Source organism: Vulpes lagopus, chromosome 1 (assembly GCF_018345385.1).
Source record: "Vulpes lagopus strain Blue_001 chromosome 1, ASM1834538v1, whole genome shotgun sequence".
Lineage (NCBI taxonomy): Eukaryota > Metazoa > Chordata > Mammalia > Carnivora > Canidae > Vulpes > Vulpes lagopus.
Window position 1 is genome coordinate 119,836,372 of NC_054824.1, and position 26,677 is coordinate 119,863,048.

The following is a 26,677-nucleotide window of genomic DNA, read 5'->3' on the forward strand; positions in this document are numbered from 1 at the left end:
TTTGCAGAAATGAAAAAATCCATCTTACAATTCAGTATGTCCTATCAAGGTACCTCCAGGTAGCCAAACCCATGTTGAAAAAGAGTAACCGATTTAGAAAACTCCTAAAACTTACTGCAAAGCCACAGCAATAAAAACAGTTTGGTACTGGCGTAAACACAGATATATAAACCCACAGAATGGAATTAAGAGTTCAGTAACATATCCTTGCATACATGGTCAAATAATTTTTGACAGGGGTGCCAAGACCATTCAGTGGGGAGGAAAGGGCAGTCTTTTCAATAAATGGTGCTGGGAAAAAAGATTATCTATGTTCAAAAGAATGAAGTTGGACCCTTACCTAACATTGTCTACGGAAATTAACTCAGTAGGTCAAAGACCAAAATTTAAAAGCCAAAAGTATAAAACTCTTCGAAGAAAACATAAGGCAAAGCTTCTAAATTTGGATTTGGCAATGATTTGTTGGATATGACACTGAAGGCACAGGCATCAAAAAAAGAAATAGACAAATTGGATTTCCTGAACATTAAAAACTTCTGTGCACCAAAGGACAGTATCAACCATGAAAAGACTACTTACAGAATGTGAGACAATACTGGCAAATTGTATGTCTGATAATGGGTTGATGTTCAGAATATACGGAGAATTCTTAAAACTCAGCAACTACAAAAACCTGATTCACAACTGAGCAAAGGACTTGAGTAGACATTTCTCAAAGAATATATATAGATGGCTCGCTCATAAGCATATGAAAAGATGCTAAATATCACAAATCATTAGGGAAATGCAAATCAAAACCATAATGAAATATCACCTCACACTAGTCAGATGGCTACTATAAAAAAAACAAAAACAAAAAACAAAATAACTTGGTGAGGGTGTAGAGAAATTCGAACCCTTCTGGGCTGTTGGTGGGAATGTAAAGTAGCTGCTGTGAAAAGCAGTATTGTGGTATGTTAAAAAATAGAATTACTATATGATCCAGCAATTCTATTTCTGAGTTATATACCCAGAGGAGTTGAAAGTAGGGCCTCCAAGAAATATTGTATACCCATATTCATAGCATTATTTACAATAGCTAAAGCCTGGAAACAATCCAATTATCCATGATGTGTGAATGGCCAAACAAAATGTGATGTATACATACAATGGAATATTATTTAGTTTTAGAAAGGAAGGAAATTCTGACTCATGTTACAACGTTGATGAATCTTGAGGACATGATGCCAATTGCAAAAATGCAAGTACTGTATGCTTCCATTTATGTGAAGTACCTAGAGCATTCAAAAATCATAGAGATAGAAAGTAGAATGATGGTTTCTAGGGGTTGGGGAGAAGGGCAATGGAGGATTACTGTGTAAAATGTATAGTTTCAGTTTTGTAAAATGAAGAGTTCTGAGATGGATGTTGGTGATGGGTGCATAACGATATGAATGTGTTTAATAGCACTTTATAATTAAAGTGGTTAATATCACTTTATACTTAAAAATGGTTAAGATGGTAAATTGTATGTTATTTGTATTTTGCCACAATAAAAAATCATTTTAAAAACATTATTGTAACTAAGGCATATTAAAAAATGAACTCAAGGGGATCCCTGGGTGGCCCAGTGGTTTGGCGTCTGCCTTTGGCCTGGGGCGTGGTCCTGGAGTCCCGGGGTCGAGTCCCACATCGGGCTCCCGTCATGGAGCCTGCTTCTCCCTCCTCCTTGTCTGCCTCTCTCTCTGTCTCTCTCTCTCTCTCTGTATGTCTATCATAAATAAATAAATCTTTAAAAATAAAATTGAACTCCATACCCATTTTGTTTCTTACTAGCTCGTAGGTACTATAGTGCATTCTGGGAATAAAGATATTGAAGATAAATGTGCTTGGAAACAATAATTATACTACTGTGTGATAATAAGAGAGATAAGTTAATTTTGTGAGAGGGGAGGGTTCATAGGAGAGGAGTTGCCTGAGCTGAATTATAAAGGATGTCTATTCTAAGCCAACAAGGTGATGAATAAGAGCATTGAAGTCCGAGATCAAATAAATTGTGCATGAACATAGGGTTTCAAATAAGTTGGTAAGGTAGGGTTTTATATGTGAGACCACAATGGCAGCAGATGTGGTCTACAGAAGTAGGCTTTAAATGAGGTTTGTTCTGTATATAGTAGAGTTACATTAAAGAGTTTTAAACTAAACTAAAAAGTGTGTGTGTGTATGAGTGAAGAATAGGTTGGGGTAAGATAAAGTGGAGGCAGAGGTAAGCAATGGCAATAAGCTAGGTGAGTGAGAATCAAGGCCTAAACGAGTGGTAGAACCGGAGAAGAGAGAGGAGATCTGAGCTTAAATTCAGGAGTAACAGCCATAGAATTTGGTTCTTGTATGTATTGTGGCTCAGGGACAGAAGTAGGTGAGTATGACTTACAGATAGGATTTTGATATGGTCTGTGGTTCTATCAGCTGAGCTAGGGAGGATTAGAATGAGAGCAGATTTTGCAGAGTTCACAGAAAAGGGGGTAAGAGGGTAGAAAGAACCAAGGTCAGTTTTAGATTTAATTTGAGGCCCCTGCACAAATCAGATAACTTTATTGAGGTCAGCTGTAATATTGTCCCTCAACTCTCATTTGGTGCCAGCATCAGAGTCATAACAATGAACTTTTAAAATTAGTTTTATTTGAAATACTTAAGATGGATTCAGAACTAAGCAACAAAACCTATTAAGATCCTTGTGCAGCTGAGGTTTTATATTTGGAAGAAAAATGAAATAAACTTGTTATTTTCTAGTGTATATATGTTCCAAATTAAATAAATTTTATTTCTCATGTATATCTTTTTGACATATATATATATATATATATATATATATTAGAGGTTTTTCTTAGTTTTTTTTCCCCCACATAATTTGTTGAATAGAACAGCTATAAATATGTGGTGTTAGTGGAGTTGATGTTCCTTTTAACAGAAGAACCACTTAGATTGGCTTAAAAATTGTAACAAAACATCTAAATTGAAGGGTAGGAAGAGCTTAAATCTAAGATTCTGAAACATACTACTGGAGAGATTGATCTGTCTCTCACACACATGTACATATAAACATAGAATTTTCTTTTGTAAAAAACTTGTTTCTCTGGGTTGTTTAAATACAGTGCTACTCAAAGGCACATGAGTTGAATCTTAAATCTTTGATGTGGTAGTGTGCTAGTTCCTTGATGCTCAAGTTGACAGGTAACAAAACCTCCTGCTTTGGCTTAGCTAGGTTATTAGGAAGAAGTACTGCTGAGTCATAGTTTCCTTTTTTTTTTTTTTTAAAAGATTTTATTTATTTATTCATGAAAGAGAGAGAGGCAGAGACACAGGCAGAGGGAGAAGCAGGCTCCATGCAGAGAGCCAGATGCAGGACTCGGGACTCGATTCCGGGACTCCAGGATCACACCCTGGGCTGAAGGCAGGCGCTAAACCACTGAGCCAGCTAGGGATCCCCAGTTTCCTACCTTTTCAAGGATGGTTGTCAAATTGCTGTGGACTCCTAGAAGAGCAGTTTTACTTTAAATATCTGTCTGAGAAAATATTTTGAATTCAGCAGCAGTTTTGAATGAACTGTTGTTTTGTTTTTGATTTACATCTGTGAAAAGTAGTTAACATAATCCTGAGTACTATACGGATTTCAAACCACTTGTTAAAACTAGAGTCCACAAGGGGTAGGACTGTGGGTTGGGAACCAGTGTTCTAGAGAAAGGCTTAAACATGCTTACTTCTGGTGTTAAAATTTGAGATGTAGTTTGGAATATAGTATCCTTATAATATCCATCTCGGTCTGCATCTAGCAAAGTAATGGGACTTTTCTTTTTTTTTTTTTGATGTGCACTACATATATTATCTTCATGGTGCGCTACAGGCATTTTATATCTCCCTTTAAAAAGTAGTTTCCTACAGGGGTGCCTGTATGGCTTAGTTAAGCATTGGACTCTTGATTTCAGCCCAGGTCATATCTCAGGGTTGTGAGATTAAGCCCTACACTGGGCTCTGCAGAGTCAACTTGGGATTCTCTCTCCCCCTCTGCATCCTTTGCCCCTGCTCACACACATACACTCTTAAAAAAAAAAAAAAAATTCTTACACTTTAAAAAACTTTAAGCAATTGAGTCTTTCTTTACTTCTTATCTCCAAAAATAGACCTATTATAAAAGGTAAGGCATGCTTGCTGGATTCTTCCGAAATAGTTTTGGAATTTCAGATATATGAAGTTATGCTGATTTGTGTTTCATTTTTAGCTTTTAAGGTGTACTTAATTTTTTTTGTTCTTGAATATACAGAAAAGTATATGCTCACCAGCTAGATATCACCAATGTTAATATGTTGACATATTTCTCTCAAAGTTCATTGAGATCATAGTTGGCATCCTTTCTTTTTTTTTGTAATCATTCAACTAATGTTTATATAATTTTTATGTCATTAAAAAGCCTTTGTAAAATTGTTCAAATATAAAAATATATATAGTTGCGTCATAATTTAACGTTTTCCTAACATTGACTTATCATCATTCCTGGTAAATTAGGAGTAATGAAAGATCAGACCAGTATATATGTGACATAGTGTATTGATCCAGTATGTATGTGACATAGTGTATTGATCCAGGTTCATCATTTATCTTTGGAGTTAATCACTATTCAAATGAATTTCTAGTGGGCTCCATTTTGTGTTTTCTTTTCTCACATTAATTTGGTTCTTGATGAATTATAGCTTCAGGTCTTATTTTTCTTTCTAAAATATTCACTCACTAATTCATATTTAAATGCTGATGTTTAGGATAAAGATGGAGATAGAGCCGTTCACCATGCAGCTTTTGGAGATGAAGGTGCTGTTATAGAAGTACTGCACCGGGGCAGTGCTGACTTGAATGCTCGCAACAAGCGGCGACAGACGCCACTTCATATTGCTGTCAATAAAGGCCATCTTCAGGTTGTGAAGACTTTATTGGACTTTGGCTGTCATCCTAGTCTCCAGGTAAAATGACGTATATTCTGCTGGTGTTGCTAGGATTCTGTTAAAGGGAAATATTGAGTTCTATGGTAAGCATTCCTTTGTTATCCACATGTTTTTGTTTGATTAGTCATTGTAAACGATACCAAAGGTATAGACTGTGATAAAATTGGCAGCTATTCTTCTTAGAAAAGCCTGTTTTTAAAAAAAAAAAAAGAAAAGAAAAGCCTTTTTAAGGAAAATGTGAGTGGATTGGTTTTATACTGGAGGGTGGAGATGGAGACTTCCTTGTAGAAATACCAGCTTGAATTAATTTGATTCAACTTTATTGATCATGACAGTGAGCTTCAGCAGCTTAAGGAAGTATAATGGGCTGCATTTCATGATAGTTATTTTATAATTATCTAAATTATTTTAATTGTAGCCTAATTTATCTTAGAGTCTTGATCTAGTCATTAGGAAGATTTTCTGTTTTGGAAAATATATAGGATTGAAGAGTTGATTTTCAGTAGGACCTATTTTTAAAATTTTTTAAAAAATTTAAGTTCAATTAATTAACATATTATCTATTCTTAATTTCAGAGGTGGAGGTCAGTGATTTATCAGTCTTATGTAATAACCAGTGCTCTTTACATCACATACCCTCCTTAAGGTCCATCACCTAGTTACCCCATCCCTTTTTAACCCTCAGTTTGTTTCCTATGATTAGGAATCTCTTACGGTTTGTCTTCCTGTCTGATTTCATCTTGTTTTATTTTTTCTTCTCTTTCTATATGATACTTTATTTTGTAAATTCCACATGTGAAAGAGTTTATATGATAATTGTCTTACCTGATTGATGTTTTCACTTAGCATAATACCCTCTAGTTCTATTCAGGTTGTTTCGAGTGGCAAGATATCATTCTTTTTGATGGTTGAGTAATATTCCATTGTGTGTGTGTGTGTGTGTGTGTGTGTGTGTGTGTGTGTGTGTGTGTATTACATCTTCTTTATTCATCTGTTGATTTACTCCTAGCTATTTCCATAGTTTGGCTATTACAGACATTGCTGTTAAAAACGTTGGGTATAGGTGCCCCTTTGGATCACTATGTTTGCATCCTTTGGATAGATACCTAGTAGTGCACTTGCTGGGTCATAGTGTAGCTCTATTTTAAACTTTTTGAGGAACCTCCATACTGTTTTCCAGAGTGGCTGCACCAACTTGCATTTCTACCAGTAGTGTAAGAGGGTTCCCCTTTCTCTGCATCCTTGCCAACAACTGTTGTTTCCTGACTTGTTCATTTTAGTCGACTGGTGTGGGGTAGCATCTCATTGTGGTTTTGATTTGTAGTTTCCTGATGCTGGGTGATGCTGAGCATTTTTTCATGTGTCCTTTGGTATTTGAATGTCTTCTTTGGAGAAATCTGTTCATGTCTTCTGCCCATTTCTGATTAAAATTGTTTTTTGGATGTTGAGTTTGATGAGTTCTTTATAGATTTTGAATACTAGCCCTTTTCTGATAAGACATTAATATATATCTTCTACTGTTCTCTCGATTGTCTTTTGGTTTTGTCTACTGTTTCCTTTGTTGTTCAAAAGCTTTTTATCTTGATGAAGTCCTAATAGTTCATTCTTACCTTTGTTTCCCTTATCTTTGGAACTTGTCTAGCAAGAAGTTGCTGTGATGAAGGTCACAGAGGTTGCTGCCTGTGTTTTCCTCTAGAATTTTGATGGGTTCCTGTTTCACATTTATATCTTTCATCTATTTTGAGTCTATTTTTGTGTATGGTTTGAGGAAATGGTCCAGTGTCATTCATTCTTCTGCATGTGACTGTCCAATTTTCTCAACACCATTTGTTGAAGAGACTTTTTTTTTCCCCATTGGCTGTTCTTTCCTGCTTTGTCGATGATGAATTGACCATAGAGTTGAGGGTCCATTTCCGGGTTCTCCATTCTGTTTCATTGATCTGTGTCTATTTTTATGCCAATACCATGCTGTCTTGATGATTTCAGCTTTGTAATAGAGCTTGAAGTCTGGCATTGTGATGCCACTAGTTTTAGTTTTCAATACTCCTTTGGCTATTTGGGTTCTTTTCTGGTTCCATACAAATTTTAGGGTTATTTGTTCAAGCTCTGTGAAAAAAATTGGTATTTTGATAGGAATTGCATTGAATGTATAGGTTGCTCCAGGTAACATAGACATTTTAACAATATTTGTTCTTCCAATCCATGAGTGTGGAATGTTTTTCCATTTCTTTGTGTATTCCTCAGTTTATTTCATGTATGTTCTATAGTTTTCTGAGTATAGATTATTTGCTTCTTTGGTTAGGTTATTACTAGGTATCTTATGGTTTGGGGTGCAATTGCAAATGGAATTGGCTCCTTAACTTCACTTTCTTCTGTCTCATCGTTACTGTATAGAAATGGAATTGATTTCTGTGCATTGATTTTGTAACCTGCAACTTTGCTGAATTTCTGCATGAGTTCTAGCAATTTTGAGGTGGAGTCTTTTGGGTTTTCCCCATAGAATATTATATAATCTGTGAAGAGTGTGAATTTGACTTTTTCTTTGCCAGTTGACATGTCTTTTATTCCTTTTTGTTGTCTGGTTGCTGAGGCTAGGACTTCTAGTACTCTGTTGAATGGCAGTGGTAATAATGGACATCCCTTTTATGTTCCTGACCTTAGGGGAACAGCTCTCAGTTTTTCCCCATTGAGAATAATGTTCACTATGGGCTTTTCATATATGACTTTTATGATACCGAGATCTGTTCCCTCTGTCTCTTCACTGTGAAGAGTTTTAATCAAGAAAGGATGCTGTACTTTGTCACATGCTTTTTCTGCAGCTATTGAGAAGATCATATGGTTCTTATTCTTTCTTTTATTTAAAAAAAGTGTATCACATTGATTTATTTGTGGATTTTAAGCCACCCTTGCAGCTGAGGAATAAATCCCATTTGGTCATGGTAAATAATCTTTTTAATGTACCGTTAGATCCTATTGGCTAGTATTTTGGGGAGAATTTTTGCATCCATGTTCATCAGGAATATTGGTCTGTAATTCTTTTTGGTGAGATCTTTATCTGGTTTTGGGATCAAGTAATGCTGGCCTCATAGAGTTTGGAAGTTTTCCATCCATTTCTATTTTTTGAAACAGCTTCAGAAACATAACAATTCTTTAATGTTTGATAGAATTCCCCTGGGAAGCCATCCGGCCCTAGACTCTTGTTTGTTGGGAGATTTTTGATTACTGCATCAATTTCCTTGCTGATTATGGGTCAGTTCAGGTTTTCTATTTCTTCCTGTTCCAGTTTTGGCAGTTTATAGGTCTCTAGGATGCATCCATTTCTTCCAGATTGCCAAATTTGTTGGCATACCATTGCTCATAATACGTTCTTATAATTGTTTGTATTTCTTTGGTGTTGGTTGTGATCTCTTTCATTCATGATTTTATTTATTTGGATCCTTTCTCTTTTCTTTTTGGTAAGTCTGGCCAGTGTTTTATTGATCTTATTCATTCTTTCAGAGAACCAGTTCCTAGTTTCGTTTATCTGTTCTACTGTTCTGTCAGTTTCTATTTCATTGAGTTCTGCTCTAATCTTTAATTCTCTTCTCTTGCTGAGTTTACGCTTTGTTTGCTGTTCTTTCCCCAGCTCCTTTAGGTGTAAGGTTAGGTTGTGTATTTGAAACCTTTCTTTTTTTCTTGAGAGAGGCTTGTATTACTGTATACTTTCCTCTTAGGACCATCTTTGCTGGATCTCAAAGGTTTTGAACAGTTCTGTTTTCATTTTCATTTGTTTCTATGAATTTAAAAAATTCTTTAATTTCCTGGTTGACCCATTCATTCTTCAGTAGGATGTTCTTTAGTTTCCATGTATTTGAGTTCTTTCTAAATTTCCTCTTGTGATTAAGTTCCAGTTTCAAAGCATTATGATATGAAAATATGCAGGAAATGATCCCAGTCTTTTGTTACTGGTTGAGACCTGACTTGTGATCTAGGATGTGATCTGTTCTGGAAAGTGTTCCATGTGCACTCGGGAAGGATGTGTATTCTGCTTTAGGATGAAATGCTCTGAATATATCTCTGAACTTCATCTGGTCCAGTGTGTCATTCAAAGCCCTTGTTTCCTTGTTGAATTTCTGTTTAGATGATCTGTCCACTGCAATGAATGGGGTGTTAAAGTCTCATACTATTGTTGTATTATTATCAATGTGTTTCTTTAGTTTTGTTATTAATTGGTTTATATAATTGGCTGCTCCCATGTTAGGGACATAAATATTTACAATTGTTAGATCTTCTTGTTGGATAAACCCTTTAGCGATGTCCTTCCTTTTTTTTTTTTTTTTTACGATGTCCTTCCTTATCTCTTATTAGTCTTTGGTTTAAATATAATTTTTCTAAAAATAAACAAAAACAAAAAAAAATAAATATCATTTTTCTGATTTAACAATTGCCACCACAGTTTGTTTTTTTTTTTTATGTCTATTAGCATGATAAATGGTTTTCTGCTTCCTCACTTTCAATCTGGAGATGTCTTTGGATCTAAAATAAGTCTCTTGCAGATAGCATATCGATGGGTCTTGCTTTTTAATCCAATCTTATGGCCTGTGCCTTTTGATTGAGGCGTTTACTCCATTTATATTCAGAGTAATTATTGAAAGAGATGAAATCATTTAGGGCCATCGTATTACCTGTAAAGTCACTGCTTCTGTATATTGTCTCTGTTGCTTTCTGGTCTTTGTTACTTTTGAGGGCTCTCTTCGTTTAAAGGATCCCTTTCGGGATCCCTGGGTGGCGCAGCGGTTTGGCGCCTGCCTTTGGCCCAGGGCGTGATCCTGGAGATCCGGGATCGAATCCCACATCAGGCTCCCGGTGCGTGGAGCCTGCTTCTCCCTCTGCCTATGTCTCAGCCTCTCTCTCTCTCTCTCTCTCTCTCTCTCTCTGTGACTATCATAAATAAATAAATTAAAAAAAAAAAAGGATCCCTTTTAATATATCTTGCAGGGCTGGTTTAGTGATCACAATTTTTTTAGTTTCTGTTTGTCCCAAAAGCTTTTTATCTCTCCTATTTTGAATGATATCCTAGCTGGATAAAGTATTCTTGGCTACATGTTTTTTCATTTAGCACCCCAAATATATCATGCCAGTCTTTTCTGGCCTGCCAGGTCTCTGTGGATAAGTCTTCTGCCAGTCTAATGTTTCTATTCTTGTAGGTTATGGACCTCTTGTCCTGAACTGCTTTCAGGATTTTCTCTTTATTTCTGAGATTTGCAAGTTTCACTATAGTTGTTGACCTATTTTTATTGATATTAAAAGAGGTTCTCTGTGCCTCCTGGACTTGAATGCCTCTTTCCTTCCTCAGATTAGGGAACTTCTCCACTATAATTTGCTCCAGTATACCTTCTGCCTCCCCTTTCCTCTTCTTTTGGGATCCCAATTATTCTAATGTTATGTTGGTTTATGGTATCACTTATCTCTCAAATTCTGTACTGATTCTGTTTCTGTCCATCCCATTCATCCTGTGTTTGTCTCCCACCCCCCATCCCCACCCCCACCTTAGTGCAGTTGTACTGCCCTTGATAGGGATCCAGGCTAAGTAATGTGCTCTGATTGCTCTAGGTGGCTTTTGTACCCTGAAGGCTTTCCCCATCACTTTATTTTTTTGTTTTAAAGATTTATTTATTTATTTATGATAGACATGGAGAGAGAGAGAGGGAGGCAGAGACACAGGCAGAGGGAGAAGCAGGCTCCATGCCGGGAGCCCGACGTGGGACTCGATCCCAGGACTCCAGGATTGCGCCCTGGGCCAAAGGCAGGCGCCAAACTGCTGAGCCGCTGAGCCACCCAGGGATTCCCTCCCCATCACTTTAGAAGATAAGAATGAAAATGGGGCCTTCCAGTCTCCAGCCTTGGAGCCCAGAGCTCCCAGCCCCACTCCTCAGTGTGCCCTCAAGGAAAAGCAGCCAATCACTCCTGTCTGCTTGGTCTCTGGCCACACTGTTCACCCAGCCTGTGACTGAGAGTTTCTGTCTCAGGCATATGACCCTGTTTTGAGTCTCCAAACCCTGCAGACTTCTGTAGGGGGTTCTCATGGAGGTTCTGCTGCTTGCTGGGTCCCTGCTCAGGGAATGGTGCCTGACTGTGCTGTGGTTCGTGGTTTATGGCATCCCCGAGCTGAGATCCGACTCCTGGGGTCTCTGATGTCAGCTGGTTTCTCCGCTCTGATGCCTGGGAAACTTCTGCACTCAGGCATCTCCAGTCTTCCTGTGACCCTGATGATCCTGAGACCACAGTGTCCCACCTAGGATTCCATCCTTTGCCACCTAAACACCTTTCAGGCCAGGACATCCCTCACTGGAGCAGACATCTAGATGTTCTAATTTTGTGCTGTTATATCACTTTCTGATGCTGGCTGCCAAGATAGACCACCGAGGTCTATATATAAGCGATATATGTCTTCCCATATATCGCCTTGGATTTACCTCCTACCTTGAAGAAAGTGGTTGATTTTCTATTTGTAGAGTTGCAGCTATTCTTTTCTTAGATCTCTGGTTGAGTTGGCAAGTGTTCAGAATAATTTGATAGATGTCTATCTGAATTCCTGGAACCTGAGGAAGCTAAGGTCTCCTATTCCTCTCCTGTCTTGGACTCCTCCACCTTCTTGGACTCCTCTAGTAATACCTAATTTTTGAGGCGAGAGTCACCTAAGAGATAATTCCTATCCACAGTGTTAGCAACCGGATGGATTAGATTGGATTGGTATCAGAGAAGCAATGAAGAAATAAAATAGGAGCAATAGGACTGAGGATTTGAGAACTGAAAGAATTGGAGATTTTGTTCCCCTAGATCGTTATCGGAGATTGATATTTCTGAGGTGCAGCATTTTGGAACTGGCATGGTTTAGAATTTAAAGCCTCTAAGTGGATTATAGAATTGGAGGATGGAGGAGGCATTAGAGGGTGTTAATCTGTTGAAGGAGAGAGAATTTATACCTGTTGATTGTTTTTGGTCTGAAATGGGAGATAGTCATTTGTTGAGAGTGAATGTGGAGTAGTCTACAAAAGATCATTGAGAAGAGTGATAAATGTTTGGAATAGCTACTGTGGGGACAAGAAGGAAGGACAGATCAGGGCTTATAGAAGCTTATTCCAGCCATATTAAGAGCCTGTCTCAAGTTGAAGACTGAATTTTTAGTGACATTAGACAGGCTTGAGAGTGCCTGATTGGATTGAATTTGGGTTAGGAATTTGTTATGAGGGCCCTGGGATCATGACTCGAACCAAAGGCAGATGCTTAACTGACTTAGCTACCCAGGTGCCCCATCCCCTACAGATTCTAAATGTGCAGCCAAGGTTGAAAACTATTGATTTTTAATTCATTGCTCTATGGCCCCAAGACTGGTATAGTTTTGTTTTGAAATTTTAGGGCATAACAGTTCTAATAGGAATATGGTGTAGTAGGAATGAATTTTGGGGGCACCTTTTTTCACTTCATTAATTTTTGTAATTAGCTAAATCATATTTGAGCATGTTTTGAATTTTATTTTTCCTTTTCTTTGGTAGGCTACATGTTTATTGTGTTCTAGACTGAGTATGAGTTTATTTACTATAATGAGGCTAACATTTCTTGCCTGCATCTTACAATTTAACACAGAACGTTTTATTGAAGGTTTTTGGATATGGCTTCTGTTTAGTAGTTAAGTATATATATATATATATATATATATATATATATATATATATATATATTAATATTGCATGTGATGTTTGGTGCAAGAACTAATGAATGTCTCTTCAAATTAAAAAAAGGATTCTGAAGGGGATACTCCTCTTCATGATGCAATAAGTAAGAAACGTGATGACATTCTGGCAGTTCTTCTAGAAGCTGGAGCAGATGTTACCATTACAAACAATAATGGATTTAATGCTCTACACCATGCTGCGCTAAGAGGAAATCCCAGGTAAAGATCACATCTTTTACTATTTTATATGCAGTTTAAAAATAGTTTCCTAGTACTGGTTCTCTTTCTGATACTGATAAGGAAATAATGGCTTATTTTAGTATTTTATAAATCATTTTAAAGGCTGTGAAAGTTATGTCTTCACTAAATTAGTTTTATTTTTTTATTAAATTAATACAAGTATTATGAGGTGACTTTGAAATATATTAAATATGGTTATAAAGTATCAAGAATACTTATATTTAAAGATTTAATTAAAATACATTCCATTTTGAAGTTTCTTTTTTTTTTTTTTTTTTTTAAGACTTTATTTATTCATGAGAGACACACGGGGGGTGGGGGGTGGGCAGAGACACAGGCAAATGGAGAAGCAGGCTCCATGTAGGGAGCCTGATGTGGGACTTGACCCTGGGACTCCAGGATCATGCCCTGGGCCAAAGGCAGGGGCTAAACCCCTGAGCCACACAGGGATCCCTGAGGTTTTATGTTTCTTTTTCTTTTTTTTTTTTTTTTTTTTTAAGATTTATTTATTTGTGAGAGAGAGAGAGAGAGAGAGAGAGAGCGCCAGAGACACAGGAGGAGGGAGAAGCAGGCTCCATGCTGGGAGCCTGACGTGGGACTCGATCCCGGGACTCCAGGATCGCGCCCTGGGCCAAAGACAGGCGCTAAACTGCTGAGCCACCCGGGGATCCCTGAGGTTTATGTTTCTTAAAGATCATTCTCACTGTGTCCTTTCATCTTATGTTATCCATTTACATGTTTTGTTTTGTTTTGTTTTTGAAGTAGGCTCTATGCCCAGTGTGGTGCCCAACTTGGGGCTTGAACTCAAGACCCTGAGATCAAGACCTGAGTTGAAGTGAAGAGTCAGGCACTTACCGACTGGGCCCCCCCCCCCCCAGCCACCCCATTATTTTTTTTAACTTGTGGCTAAATAATTACCTAATTCCTTATTTTTTTTTTTTTAATTTTTTTTATTTATTTATGATAGTCACAGAGAGAGAGAGAGAGAGGCAGAGACACAGACAGAGGGAGAAGCAGGCTCCATGCACCGGGAGCCTGATGTGGGATTCGATCCCGGGTCTCCAGGACCGCGCCCCGGGCCAAAGGCAGGCGCCAAACCGCTGCGCCACCCAGGGATCCCCCTAATTCCTTATTAATAATATAATTATATAATCTTCTAGTGTAGTAATTCCCCAGCCGTTAACAATAGTGTTAGTCCACTAAAAAGCAGTATCTGCTGAGTATAGTTTGAGAAAAGCTTCTGGGAAATCAAAGAACTTTAAGGATCTGCAAAGAATCACAGAACAAGAAAACTTAGTTTTTTTTTAATCTAGAGCTTTCTGTGAATAATAAATGCTTAACTCTTGAGAAGCATTTTAGAAAATTCTGTATTAGATGTCTTCTGTTTATACTTGAATTAAGTCTGCGTATCTTGACTGAGGGAGTTAGCAGTTCACTCTGAAGTTTACTTAGTTTAATCTATCCTGAATTCTTTTTTTAAAAGTGAGCTATAATTGACATATGATATTGTTAGTTTCAATTGCATAATATAATGATTTGTTACATGAATATGTTATGAAATGATTACTTAACATCCTTCACCACATATGATTACAAATAATTTTTCTTGTGATAAGAACTTATAAAATTTACTCACTTAATCAACTTTGAAATATACAATACAATATTAGCTATATTACATCCCCATACATTCTTGTCCTCTGGTTCCATATTGCATTTTTATATCGTGTATTGTAGTTTTTGCTATTTTTTAGCTTCTTAGGATCACCACTAGAGGGTGAGCACAGAGAACAAAAGGATTTTCCTGCTATTGCTTGTTGATGCCCCTAAAAATGGGTACATAATGTGGGAGGAAATAAATGACCATATTTTAGATTGTGTCTTGATTTGTTTTCCAAATTATAAATATTTGAACACTTCATATTTTTTGGCATTGTGAAGGTGACAAAATAGTATTATATGTTTCCTGCCTCTCAGACAGACGATGATGATAGCACTTACCCAGGCAAGGCCTCTACTAAATGGTTTGCATGCATTATCTCCTTTAATCCTTTCAACAGCTTTTTGAGGCAGGTGTTAATATCCTCTTTTTATAGAAAAGAATATGAAGCTTATAAAGAGATGAATTTATGTATTCAGGATCACATAGCTGACTTATGAAGCAGCTAGAAGTTGAGCAAGAATCTAACTTTTTTTTTTTTTAAAGATTTTATTTATTTAGGGCCACCTGGGTGGCTCAGTGGTTGAGCATCTGCCTTTGGCTCAGGTTGTGGTCCCGGGATCAAGTCCCACATTGGGCTTCCCGCAGGGAGCCTACTTTACTTCTCTCTTTGCCTGTGTCTCTGCCTCTCTCTCTGTGTCTTTCATGAATAAATAAATAAAATCTTTTTTTTTTTTCATGAGAGAAGCAGGCTCCCTGTGCAGATCCCGTGACTCCAGAATCACGCCCTGGGCCAGAGGGAGGCGCTCAACCGCTGAGCCACACAGGCGTCCCAAGAATCTGACTTATTAATAGCTCTTAGGGGGCACCTGGGTGGCTTAGTTGGTTAAGTGTCTGACTCTTGATCTCTGTTCACGTCTTGATCTCAGGGTCGTGAGTTCAACTCTGTGTGGAACTGCACACTGGGCATGGAGCCTACTTAAAAAAGAAAAAAAGAATAATAGCTCTTAACTTTCTTGTATTATTTTTTCTGAACTATGGTCTGTATTATGGTTTCAAGACAAACACATGGACAATGAATGATTTAATTAAGAATGTACATCCATCATTCCCCTTGCTGCCTCTTTATTTAGGATTATCTTTGACTACTCTCTCACTAATTCTTAACTTCTAGTTAGTTATCAAATTCCATTTATTCTAGCCTTTTTCCAGTCTATTCTATGCTTCCTATTCCCGTTGTTGCTAATCTAATTACTCACCACTTTTACTAAAACTTTTATAGTATCTTTCTAATTGTTCTTTCTAATTTTAGTCTTATATCTTATTTAACTTTCATACAGTTACCAACTTACATTCTAAAGGCATAGGTATAATGGCTCCTCTCTCCTGTTCTCAAATCTTTAGTTGCTTCCTGTTGTACATAGAATAAAATTTGTACACCTTGAACTTGGCTTTCATACTTATGTGGTGTGTCTTAAGCCTGTCTTTCTAACTTTATCTCCCATTAATTAAATTCCCTCTTCTTACTTTGCTCTTTAGCTATATACTGTTCCCCTTTTCTAAAATATTTTGTCTGTTTTCTTCTTTTATTTAAGCATTTTCTTTTGTCAGGATGCTCTTAATCCTCTTTCCTTCTTGATTTTGACTGTCTTTTTTTCAGAGCTCCTAGATCTCATCAATGGAATCATTTTCTATTTGCCCTATACTTCTTTTTTCTTATTTTGCTGCACTTTCTATCTGTGGTATCTGTGGTATTTCTATGTTTCTTTCGGTTAAAATTGTGGGCACTCCTATTCATCTGTATCTCCCACAATGCTTTGTGATACGGATTTGTTAAATGTTAGTCTTAATTTGACAGTGCTAGATATAAGATGTTATATGACTAGTTACAGATTCTGTGGAGAAACTGTTAGGCATTCAAACAGCAATTATTTCAAATTAGAATAGTCAAAAGAGATTTTATTTGGACGCCTGGGTGGCTCAGACGGTTAAGTGTCTGCCTTCAGCTTGGGTCATGATCTCAGGGTCCTGGGATCAAGCCCCATGTCAGGCTCCCTGCTCAGTAGAGAGTCTGCTTCTTTCTCTCCCCTCTGCCCCTCCTTCTGCTCGTGCCCTCTCCCCAACCTCAAATAAGTAAATGAAATCTTTTTTTAAAAGAGAGAGATTTTATTGAGGGAATTTAGCTTATATTAAATCATAAAGTTTAAGATAAACTGAAAATTGAAGAGTTTAGGAAATGAGTAACTTTTAAATATTTTGAATTATTTCACTTTACTGGGAATAGGGGTAGTATATTTAATAATGCTAATAAAATTATACAAAGAGGAGACAGGATACTAGTTACATTTCTTCAATTCTTGCATATATCTTGAGAATTCCTCTGAAAATTTATAATGGTGATTCTTTCAATTAAATAATTGGTGTCAGGTAGCATTAAGAAAAGGGAAAAAAGCCATTTTTATTCTGCAGCAAAGTGGTGGTTTAGTTAAAGCTACATAACTTTTTTTATTTCTATTTCCTTAAAACATTTTATGCAGTTGTAATGTTAGATTACCAGGTAAAGAATGTGATTTTAATTGGACACTAAAAAGTACCAGAAGATGATACAACTTCTATATCAATTGAAATTGCAAATTGAGATAGTTTTGAGTTCTTTTTTTCATATCAGATATTTTTTTTCTCAAAATATGCTTTTCTTTCTTTGTACTGATCAGTGTTGTCAAAAAACAGAAAGAATCATTTTTGGTCTACTCAGAATTTTTTTAGAAAGTCTTGGCCTTAACACTTATTTGAGAATACCAGATATAGTTCATTTATTATTTCTGGAACCTAATAAAACTAGCATTTTTGAAAAAATATTAGATATGATTAATATGTGTCAACATTTCCCCCTTTATAAGCACTTTTTAATTCATGTAACTTTTTAAAAAACTCATATAACTTAATCTGTTAACTTGGATTGTAACATTTTAATTTGTTCTTTGTAATCTTTATTTTAAACTACAGTTATGGGATCTCTGGGTGGCGCAGCGGTTTGGCGCCTGCCTTTGGCCCAGGGCGCGATCCTGGAGACCCAGGATCGAATCCCACATCAGGCTCCCGGTGCATGGAGCCTGCTTCTCCCTCTGCCTATGTCTCTGCCTCTCTCTCTCTCTCTCTCTCTCTCTCTCTCTATGACTATCATAAATAAAAAATAAAAAAAAAATAAACTACAGTTATACTTCCTTAGTATACTTGGCTTAATTGTTGAACTTCATGTATAGTCCATTTTAATTGCAATTCATGGTACTTCAGTTAGTGTAATTTTTAGCTAATTTTGAGGTTTTTCTTTTATTAGAATACACATATATTATTTCTACAGAAAATCATTTACATCATTGTGAATGTAACTTAATATCAGCACATTTACTTACAATTATTTCAATTTATTATGGTTTGCAATATGGAAAAGTTTCCAAAATTTATTTTATTTTATTTTTTATATATATATATTTTTAATTTATTTATGATAGTCACACACACACAGAGAGAGAGAGAGAGAGAGAGAGAGAGGCAGAGAGAGGCAGAGAGAGGCAGAGACATAGGCAGAGGGAGAAGCAGGACCCATGCACCGGGAGCCTGACGTGGGATTCGATCCCGGGTCTCCAGGATTGCGCCCTGGGCTAAAGGCAGGCACTAAACCGCTGCGCCACCCAGGGATCCCCCCAAAATTTATATGTACATGTGTATATATGTGGAACTCAGTAGCATTCTATTTCTTAGCTTTGCCATTAGTAAGCAGTAATAATTTTTCAGCAGTAAGTTAACACAGTAGAGTTATTTATTGGTTGTACTTTTTAAAAGAAAATATAATTTCCCTGGTTTTCAAAAATATGTCTAGATGTTCAGTATTTTTGAAGAATATACTTTGAAATCTAGATTTCAAAATCTCAAATCAATGCAGATTCTGGATTTCAAAGCTGATCTTAATGTTTCCTCATGGTATAACAGTAAATGAAATACAGACATTAAGAAAGATTTATAAAGCCATTTCTTTTCTTTCAGAATTGTGGGAGACAATGTAAGCTTTTCATTCTGAGACACTGAGTATGTTAGTATCATGGTTTATAAAATTTGGAGCATTTAGAATAGCAGTTATAATATATCTTAATATAGTTTTTTTTTTATTTCAGAAATCTTAACCAAGGACCATGCTTTTTCTTATTTTTAGTATTTAGAGATACTTTCCCTAGACTTTAGTTATATTGTCTTAAAAAAAAAAAAAGATTTAATTTATTCATGACAGACACAGAGAGAGAGAGAGTGAGAGAGGCAAAGACACAGGCAGAGGGAGAAGCAGGCTCCGTGCAGGGAACCCAATGTGGGACCCGATCCTGAGACCCCAGGATCACACCCTGGGCTGAAGGCAGGTGCCAAACCGCTGAGCCACCCAGGGATCCCCCTATATTACCTTTTTTTGTAATATGTGAAATTTCACCTTTTTTTGTAACAGGTGAAATTTCAGTTTTAAATGAAGAGCAGGAGGCATTTCTGTTGTTGAAAATGAAAATTAATTTCTTTGGATTAGCATTAATTGGCACATTACTTAGATACTTTCTGTGAGGATGTTGCATTTTTGACTGTCCTTAAGTTTTTAGATCTCCTTTAGAGCCATGAAAATAAATTAGTGGTATTCTCTGCAGAACTGGCCAAAAACCAGCCAAGTATTTTGGAGATACTGATATCAGATAGATATTTTGGAGGTATTGTTAACAGTATTATAATGTAACCTCATATAGTGTTATTCACAAATTTTTCTTTAATATAAATTTTCTTTAATATAAATATAAACTTTTCATTAAAGTAAAACTTATATTAATATAAGTTTTTCTTTAATATAAATTTTATTTTTACGAAAAGTAAAAGTAACAGGAAAATATGAGTGAACCACATGATGTGATATACTTGTGTTTTTAGGTTAGTGCTAAGATAACTTCACAGGCATTTTTTCTGTGCTTATTCCCACAAAAGGACATACTAAATCTCACTGAATATGAGAACAACTCATAATTTTCCATTTAGAATGTATGATACCTTTAACTTTTTAAATTCTGAAATAAGGCCTGGTAAATGAGACTATGTTGAATATATGAAGATTTGATAATCCAGGCCATATCTTTGTGTTTAGTGTCTTTCTTTTCTTATAAACTCTGAACATGCTGAGTGCTGTATATAAAAAGTAGCTGAGTGTATTAAATGATACTATACTTATAGTGTGTCCAGTTTCTCTTATATGTGCCATGCATCCACTCTTCAAACATGATGTGCTTTATAATACATAAATATATTTAATGTGACTAATTGAAATGTGATTAATATGAGCATGAAGGCTTAATAACTTGAATGAAGTGATAAGATTTATTTCTATATATACTTTCCTTTGCCTATGTCCTTTTAAGGGGTGATCTTCACTTTGAAGTAGAGGAGTGCTCTCTTGAAGATTATTTGAACATTATATTTTTAAACTACTACTTGGTGGCAGTAACTCCCCATTAATTACTGAAATGCTTGTTTCCATGTGTTAAAGAATATTATATCACCTGTAGTTGTATTGCAGGCAGTAAGAAAAATAGAAGAATGTTGGATACCTTGTCATTTTTTTTCTCTCCACTGAGAGAGGAGGCTTATGTGCATATATATATATTTGCAAAGGACAAAGAAGACAGTGAGGAGAGTCACAGGATGTTATTATTAGAAGAGGTCTTCATCTTACAAATAAGGAAACAAGTATGGAGAGGTGGAATACCTACATCGTAAAAAGCAGTGATACTTAGCGTTTCCTTTCTTTTCTGAAGGGTAAAAATTTTTGTTTTGAGGTTGGAAGAACTAGAAACTGTTTCAGTCTCTCCATAAGATATTCTATAGAATTATTCATTTCCTTTTTCACCTTATCTATCAATATTCAGGTAAATAGCAATAAAATTAAATGCTAATCCTGGGATCATGACCCAACATTTCTAGAGTATTATATTTAATGTTCTATTTTTCTTTAATTTAAAATCTGTACATGTCCATGTGAACTGAACCACACTGTGGTGTTCCCTTTATGGTTTCACGTGGGTTTTGGGCGACGTTCCCAAATATTTTCTTCCTTTAAGGAAATGTGTGTTTTTTTTTTTTTTTTTTTTTATGCAGCATAGGCTACATTTCATTACCATTTCTTTTTTGAAGGATAAAAAAATGTAATACCGAGACTGTAAATAAGTAAAAATATTTTATTTGCAATCCTTAAGTCATCTACACATTTTTCATAAAACCTTTTATAAACATTGTTAACCACTTTGGTTCTCCCAAGGAGAATTAACAGTAACAAATTATTTGATTTAAACCACAGCCTGAATAATTTAAATAAGCTGAAATTAGTCAACATGTGATGAAATTCATAAATGGAAACGTTGTCTGTCCTGTAGTAATCAATGCATAGCTACAGCTGGTTGAAGGGGACCAAATCCATTGAAGAGGCGATTTGGTTCCATTTTACCAGCTCTAGCAAAGCATTGCAGTGCTGCTAGTTTGGGATACAAAAGAATTGAAATGCTCTTTATTTGTACAGTTATGGTTATGGACTTTCTACAAATATTAGAGACAGTACTCTTTAGTCATTACATATAAACTTTTCTATTTTGAGACACTTTTCTTACTATTTCCCACTTGAACAGAGTAGAAGTCTGTGCACGTTAACATTTTGTTGTCGCATTAAGGAATTATCAATGTATACCTTTGCATAATTCTTAAATGTAGATAATAATCTGTTTTAAAACCAACAGCATTTAAAGGAACAAACAGACTTTAATGTATTTCAATGTACTATTTTGTATTTATCGTTAGGTGGTGAACCAAGCAAGTATGCTAATAGGTTAGGGAAGAGTACTGGTAGTGCTACCTTTCTTCCTACTGCTCCTTTATTTAGTATTATATTTGAGGACTGATAGCAAGTTGCTGACAGGGAGGGGGTGGATGAATATGAGTGGCCTTAAGAAAGTACCTCTGCCCTTTGGTTTATAAATAGATCACATGTGTATTTGGTGTATTGCTTGGACTTCTGTTGAAAGGAACTACCACACATACCAGCTTTTTTCTTTGTTTTTGCTAATGTAGTGTTACTAATCATAGGTTAGTATATTAACCTTTTTTTAAGGTCTATTTCCCTGACTGAATTCTCCATCATTTTGGGTACAGATTGCCCAGTTCCTTCCATTATCAGCTTAATAATGCATGGACTTGTGGTGCATAGCTATAATCAGTGAATTTGAGTATTAAAATCTACATGAGTAATATTTTAAAAGTAAGTACAGCAAATTTTTGTTATAATGTGGTTTTAGTGTTGTGTTTCAGTATCAGGGAAGGGATATCTTTTGAAATATAAAGTATTTTGCAAAAATGAAAGTTTAAGATATTATAGTTTGCCTATAAAGTAAGAACTTTGAAAAATAAAGAAACAGTTATTGTTTTGAAGTAAATGAGGAGAAGCTCAACAGTAATTTAGGCAATATTCAGACAGTTCTCATATTAAGTATATTCTGCATCTGTTGGTTGGTTAAGTATGCTGCTGGTGAAATTAATGTAACTACAATTCTTTCCATTTATTCTAATAGAAATGAAACAGGTGTTAAATTGCCTGGACTTAAGTGCTGAAGATAGCAGTAAAACTGGCTTCTATTTTTACTAGTTATATGGGAGCTGTTTAGCAGATCCAGTTGCTCAAGTGTGCTTTTGGATGACAGTTCAGTTTCATATACTGGCCATATCGGGGCAAGGAGAGGCCATGGAAAAAAAATAGTACAGCATTTGATAATGTCAGCATCTGTTATCCCTGTCAGAGAGACAGTTGAAATGTTTGAGTTACACCAGTGTCAGCAGATGCCCAGAGTTTACTATGTACTCAGTTAAAAATGAACAGCTGATCTAAGTGATGGATGTGACATTTTAGAATGATTGAAAATACTCAGATATGTTCATTTAACTTGTAGGCACTAGAATCAGTATATAATTTTGCCTCTTAAAATGAATAACAGATGTTGTCATTTCATTTTCTGAGGATTATGTACTCTTAACATTATAGCAGTGAGATTCTTTGTCACCAGGATGTTTTAAAGTAATTATTAAACATTTTTATTGTGCCTATAAAATAATGAATATAATTGTTCTACAATTTTACAATGTTCTATAATTTTATAATGTTATAAAACATGAGTATAGTAATGCCTTTTGAGTTGTTTTGTAGAGGAACCTGTACTTTTGAGATACATATTTTCAGTGATAACCATAGTTAACCTTATGGACATTCTCTTCAACTTGGGACACATAAAAAATTTCAAATATCATTATGCTCTTTATACATGTCTGAATATTACAGTTGAAATAATACTTGTAATAAGGAATGATTGGAGTATATGAATATTAGTATTTCCTTTTTTCTAAATCTGTCATAGTAGCTTGAAACAGGTACTGCTTGTAAAGTATTGCCAGTAGCTTTATTATTTATGAGTTTTATTAAGTATATATTATACAAAATAAATTTTGTGTAAGATACAAAAAAAGTATTTTGGTATCTCCAACACACTACAAGTAGTGGGTGGGCCTATCATGTTTGTCAAAATTGAATTGCTGTTGCCCAGTACCAGTGAAAGATGATTATTCTGTCTGTGTAAATTGATTTCTTAACTATAGCATTTTCATTTTATGTACTGCTTTGGAGAAAGCAAATTCAAGGATAATATAATAAACTAATTTCTTTTAAATATTTGGCAATCTGTTAGCAATGTGCCCTGTTAACCTACAACTGAGGCCCAGAATTTTGTCATTTTTCATGCATAAATCTTTGTTTTAAGTACTAACAGCATTTAAAACAAAGACTGGGCTAAGGACCTAATTAACTTGAGGACAACACCACTTTTTATTTTTGAAGAGTAGAATGTTACTTAAAAGATAGTCTTTTCGAATTACATCTATGATAGCTTTCAAAACAGAAAGCCTAAAACAACAAACAAAACTTGCTTCAGAAATTCTTCTGTTAGCAGACTATAAATTTATTAAACTATGAAGAACAATTGTTAAAATGTAATGATATCAGTTTTTGTTATATTTTAATCTTAACAAATCAGTTGATCCTACTAATATGATATATTTCAATTAAGATCCAATTGTAGAGACAGAAAATAGGTCATGTGTATCCCTTCCTCTTTTATTCTGGTAATACTAGCTTCTTCTCTGTATTCAAATTGTAGTCATGTAAGTACTTAATTTAAAAATGTAAAACAATAGTATATTTTAAACTTAAAAGATTTAAAAAGAGTTTCATGATAATTTTGATAATTTTTAATCTCCTTAGTTAAACTTTTTTCTCTTCACAAAGTAGAAATCTTTGCAGCATTTAGTTTCCATCTAAAAGTAGTAGGTACATTTTTGTGGTGTATCGCCAAAGGTCATTTCTTAGATATTAGGTTAATTTACCGTATGACAGTCATTCACATAGAAAGAAGCAAAGGCTTATTTTAGCTGCAGTGTAGTTCCCTCCTGGCAGTTTATTGCCTACCAAAAATACATACTTCTTTACATTCCATAGCATTGTATGTTCATATGGGTACATAAAGAAGTATGTACTCTGAGTAGGTTTTACTAAGTTGTTAGCTGTAGAAACATGAAATATTTTATTTTTCCCATTTGTTAGTAAAACATACAGCTTACTGATACAGAACAGTGGTAGATCATTTGCAGAGACTATCAAAGACTAAACTATAACAGATTTACCTGAAGCATGGCATTAGTGCCATTTGTGGCTCCTTGTTCTTGGTGGACATAGACACTTCTAAACACTAACCAGTTATCTGTTGAACTTTGTCCTGGTCTGGTTGTTTTTGCCAGAGATTCATAAAATCAGTGGAGTTTTTACAGAATATATTTCAGAAACTTGTAAGATCAGCCTAGTGTCCTTCATGTCTTCAGAGCGAATTTCTTCTTATTTTGTAGTTTGCTTCTTGATCCTACAAGTAGATAGTAATGAATTCAGTGCATATTCTTTTTACAGACTATATATCTTACCAAAACTTAACCAATTAACCAATTAGTACTTCTTCTGATATTGTGTCTAAAGTTGAAAGAAAAAAAAAGTAAAGTTGAAAGAACAAGGAGAAAAACTAGATCTTTTTAGAGTGTGAGTGAACTGAATTTTTAAAGATGATGAATTATTTTTTTTAAAGGTCACAGATAAGGAATTCATGATTATTTTGAAAACTTCTTTGTCCTTCCTTTGTCTTAATTAGTTACTTAACTGAACTTTGCATTTTGGTGCTTTTGTTTGGGTTGAATACACATTCGAATAGTTGGATAAATATGTAATTTGGGGGAGCTGGGTTCTTTTGATTATTATTATTTTTTAATATAAAGGATAACTACCAAGATAGTCAACTTTTCTAAAGTCTCACTGAAAAGAACTGAAAGGTGTTAGCCTATGAGCACGGGGGTTTGAGCTTGATCCTTTAGCTTGATAAGACATTATAGTTGGTGAGTTGCCTTTAACATTTGTGGTATTAAGAGGTTAATTTAAAAGAACACCGTAAGAAATGTTCATATTTAGGAAAGGAGAAAACACAACGGCAAGGAAAGTAGAATTTCTGCAGCCTGTAATAAAAAGTTAGTGCAGTTCATAGAGAGCAAATCAGAACGTAGCAGTAGAAGGCCCAGCACTACAGCAGTTTCAGCAATGCAGCATTAGGGTAACTTACCATGCACATTCTGATTTATTTTGTGGCCAACTTAAAGTTAGCTTTAAAAATTATTTTGTAATCTGCCAAGTCTCTTGGTTGACTAAACCTTGAAATAGACAGTTAATAGTTTTTAAAAGGTAGCATACTTTGGGAGCAGAGTGTGATTTACTAAGGATGCAAAATCATCATTTAATCTGAAACAAGAAAGACTCCTTAATGATGTCATTGACAATAATGGATTTATGCATTTTTGAGATCAAGAATTATCTGCCAAGATACTTGAATAACATTCCTTTTTACGCTATATAAGCTGTTTACTTGAACTATGAAATTAGGTAATGCCCAGATAGACTTTAACAATAAAAGCATTTATCATATCAGTAATTGGTAAGCATGCAGAAAGTCATAAGCATCCTTAAAAGTGCAGGCCTTGTGGTGCTCTATTACCTGTAAGCTTAGTGCCATGCAGCATTTGCAGGAGGAAGAAAGATAATGACCTAGATAGTCACATCAGCAGCAGCCATCTCCTCTTGATTGTTCCTTCACTCTATTCGCTGATTCAGCACTTCTTTCCATGAGCCGAGGGAAGCAAGGGGACCGTATCAGTGAATACAGAACCTCACCTTTTAAGATACATTTGAAAAACAAATGAACAAACAAAAACAAATAAGCCATCTTTTTCCTCTCCCTTTCCTTCACCTTAAAAAAATAAAATTGAATGAAATTTGGCTATTTGATTTGGAAGATCCTATTACCAGTTTTGCACAGATACGAGTACCTTGTATCTGCTGTACAGAAAGTTAAACCACCAAGGAGGGTTGGTATAATGGCCAAGAAAATGAACCTCACTTATTTTTCAGATGAAATGCTTCAGAAGAGGGGAGAAAGTTGTAGAGGAAGTTAATTTTATAATCCAAAAAAGACAGACAAAAACCAAAACACACCTCACTCCCCCCAAGTAACTGTAAACATTCACCCTATTTTTCTTTGCCCACCAGAATACATTGGGTTCTTCTGACTTCTCAGGAAATATTCTGTATCTTTCTTGCTGTGAAGTTGTTTTTTTGATTTTTTTGGTTTTTGGTTTTTAGTTTCCAGGATTAATTGGTAGATCTGTATTGAAGCCACCTTGTCATATCCAAAGGTCAAGTCTGCAAGCAAGGTCAGGACTTCCACATGGTCACTACAGAGGTTAACTTATATTCTTCTCTCAGTGGCCACAGGCTAAACTGTTACAGCTTTATAGGCAGCTAAGCATTTGAAACATGCACTCCCAGGCAAACAGGCTCTCTTGTGCCTCTCTCTTCCCTGACCATATTTAGTCAACCATAGCAAAAAATAGTCTCTC

At 35.5% G+C, this 26,677-nt stretch overlaps 1 protein-coding gene and 1 long non-coding RNA gene across 4 annotated transcripts in view; one reads left to right on the forward strand and one right to left on the reverse strand.

Moving 5' to 3' along the window:
• Positions 1-26,677, forward strand: part of MIB1 (MIB E3 ubiquitin protein ligase 1) — a 136,244-nt gene that overhangs the window by 72,223 nt on the left and 37,344 nt on the right. The window contains exons 11-12 of the mRNA XM_041757927.1: positions 4,791-4,988; positions 12,752-12,903. Of these exons, the coding sequence (XP_041613861.1) occupies positions 4,791-4,988; positions 12,752-12,903 (350 nt within the window). The remainder of the gene's footprint in view (positions 1-4,790; positions 4,989-12,751; positions 12,904-26,677) is intronic.
• On the reverse strand, positions 20,825-26,622 carry LOC121492809. Of its 3 annotated transcripts, none has more exons than XR_005988321.1 (3): positions 26,274-26,622; positions 25,777-25,952; positions 20,825-24,606 (listed from the first exon to the last, which is right to left on the reverse strand). It is a non-coding gene; the product is annotated as an uncharacterized LOC121492809 (long non-coding RNA). The 3 variants fall into 3 exon arrangements; XR_005988316.1 differs by having other exon boundaries at positions 26,306-26,619; XR_005988309.1 differs by having other exon boundaries at positions 26,325-26,618.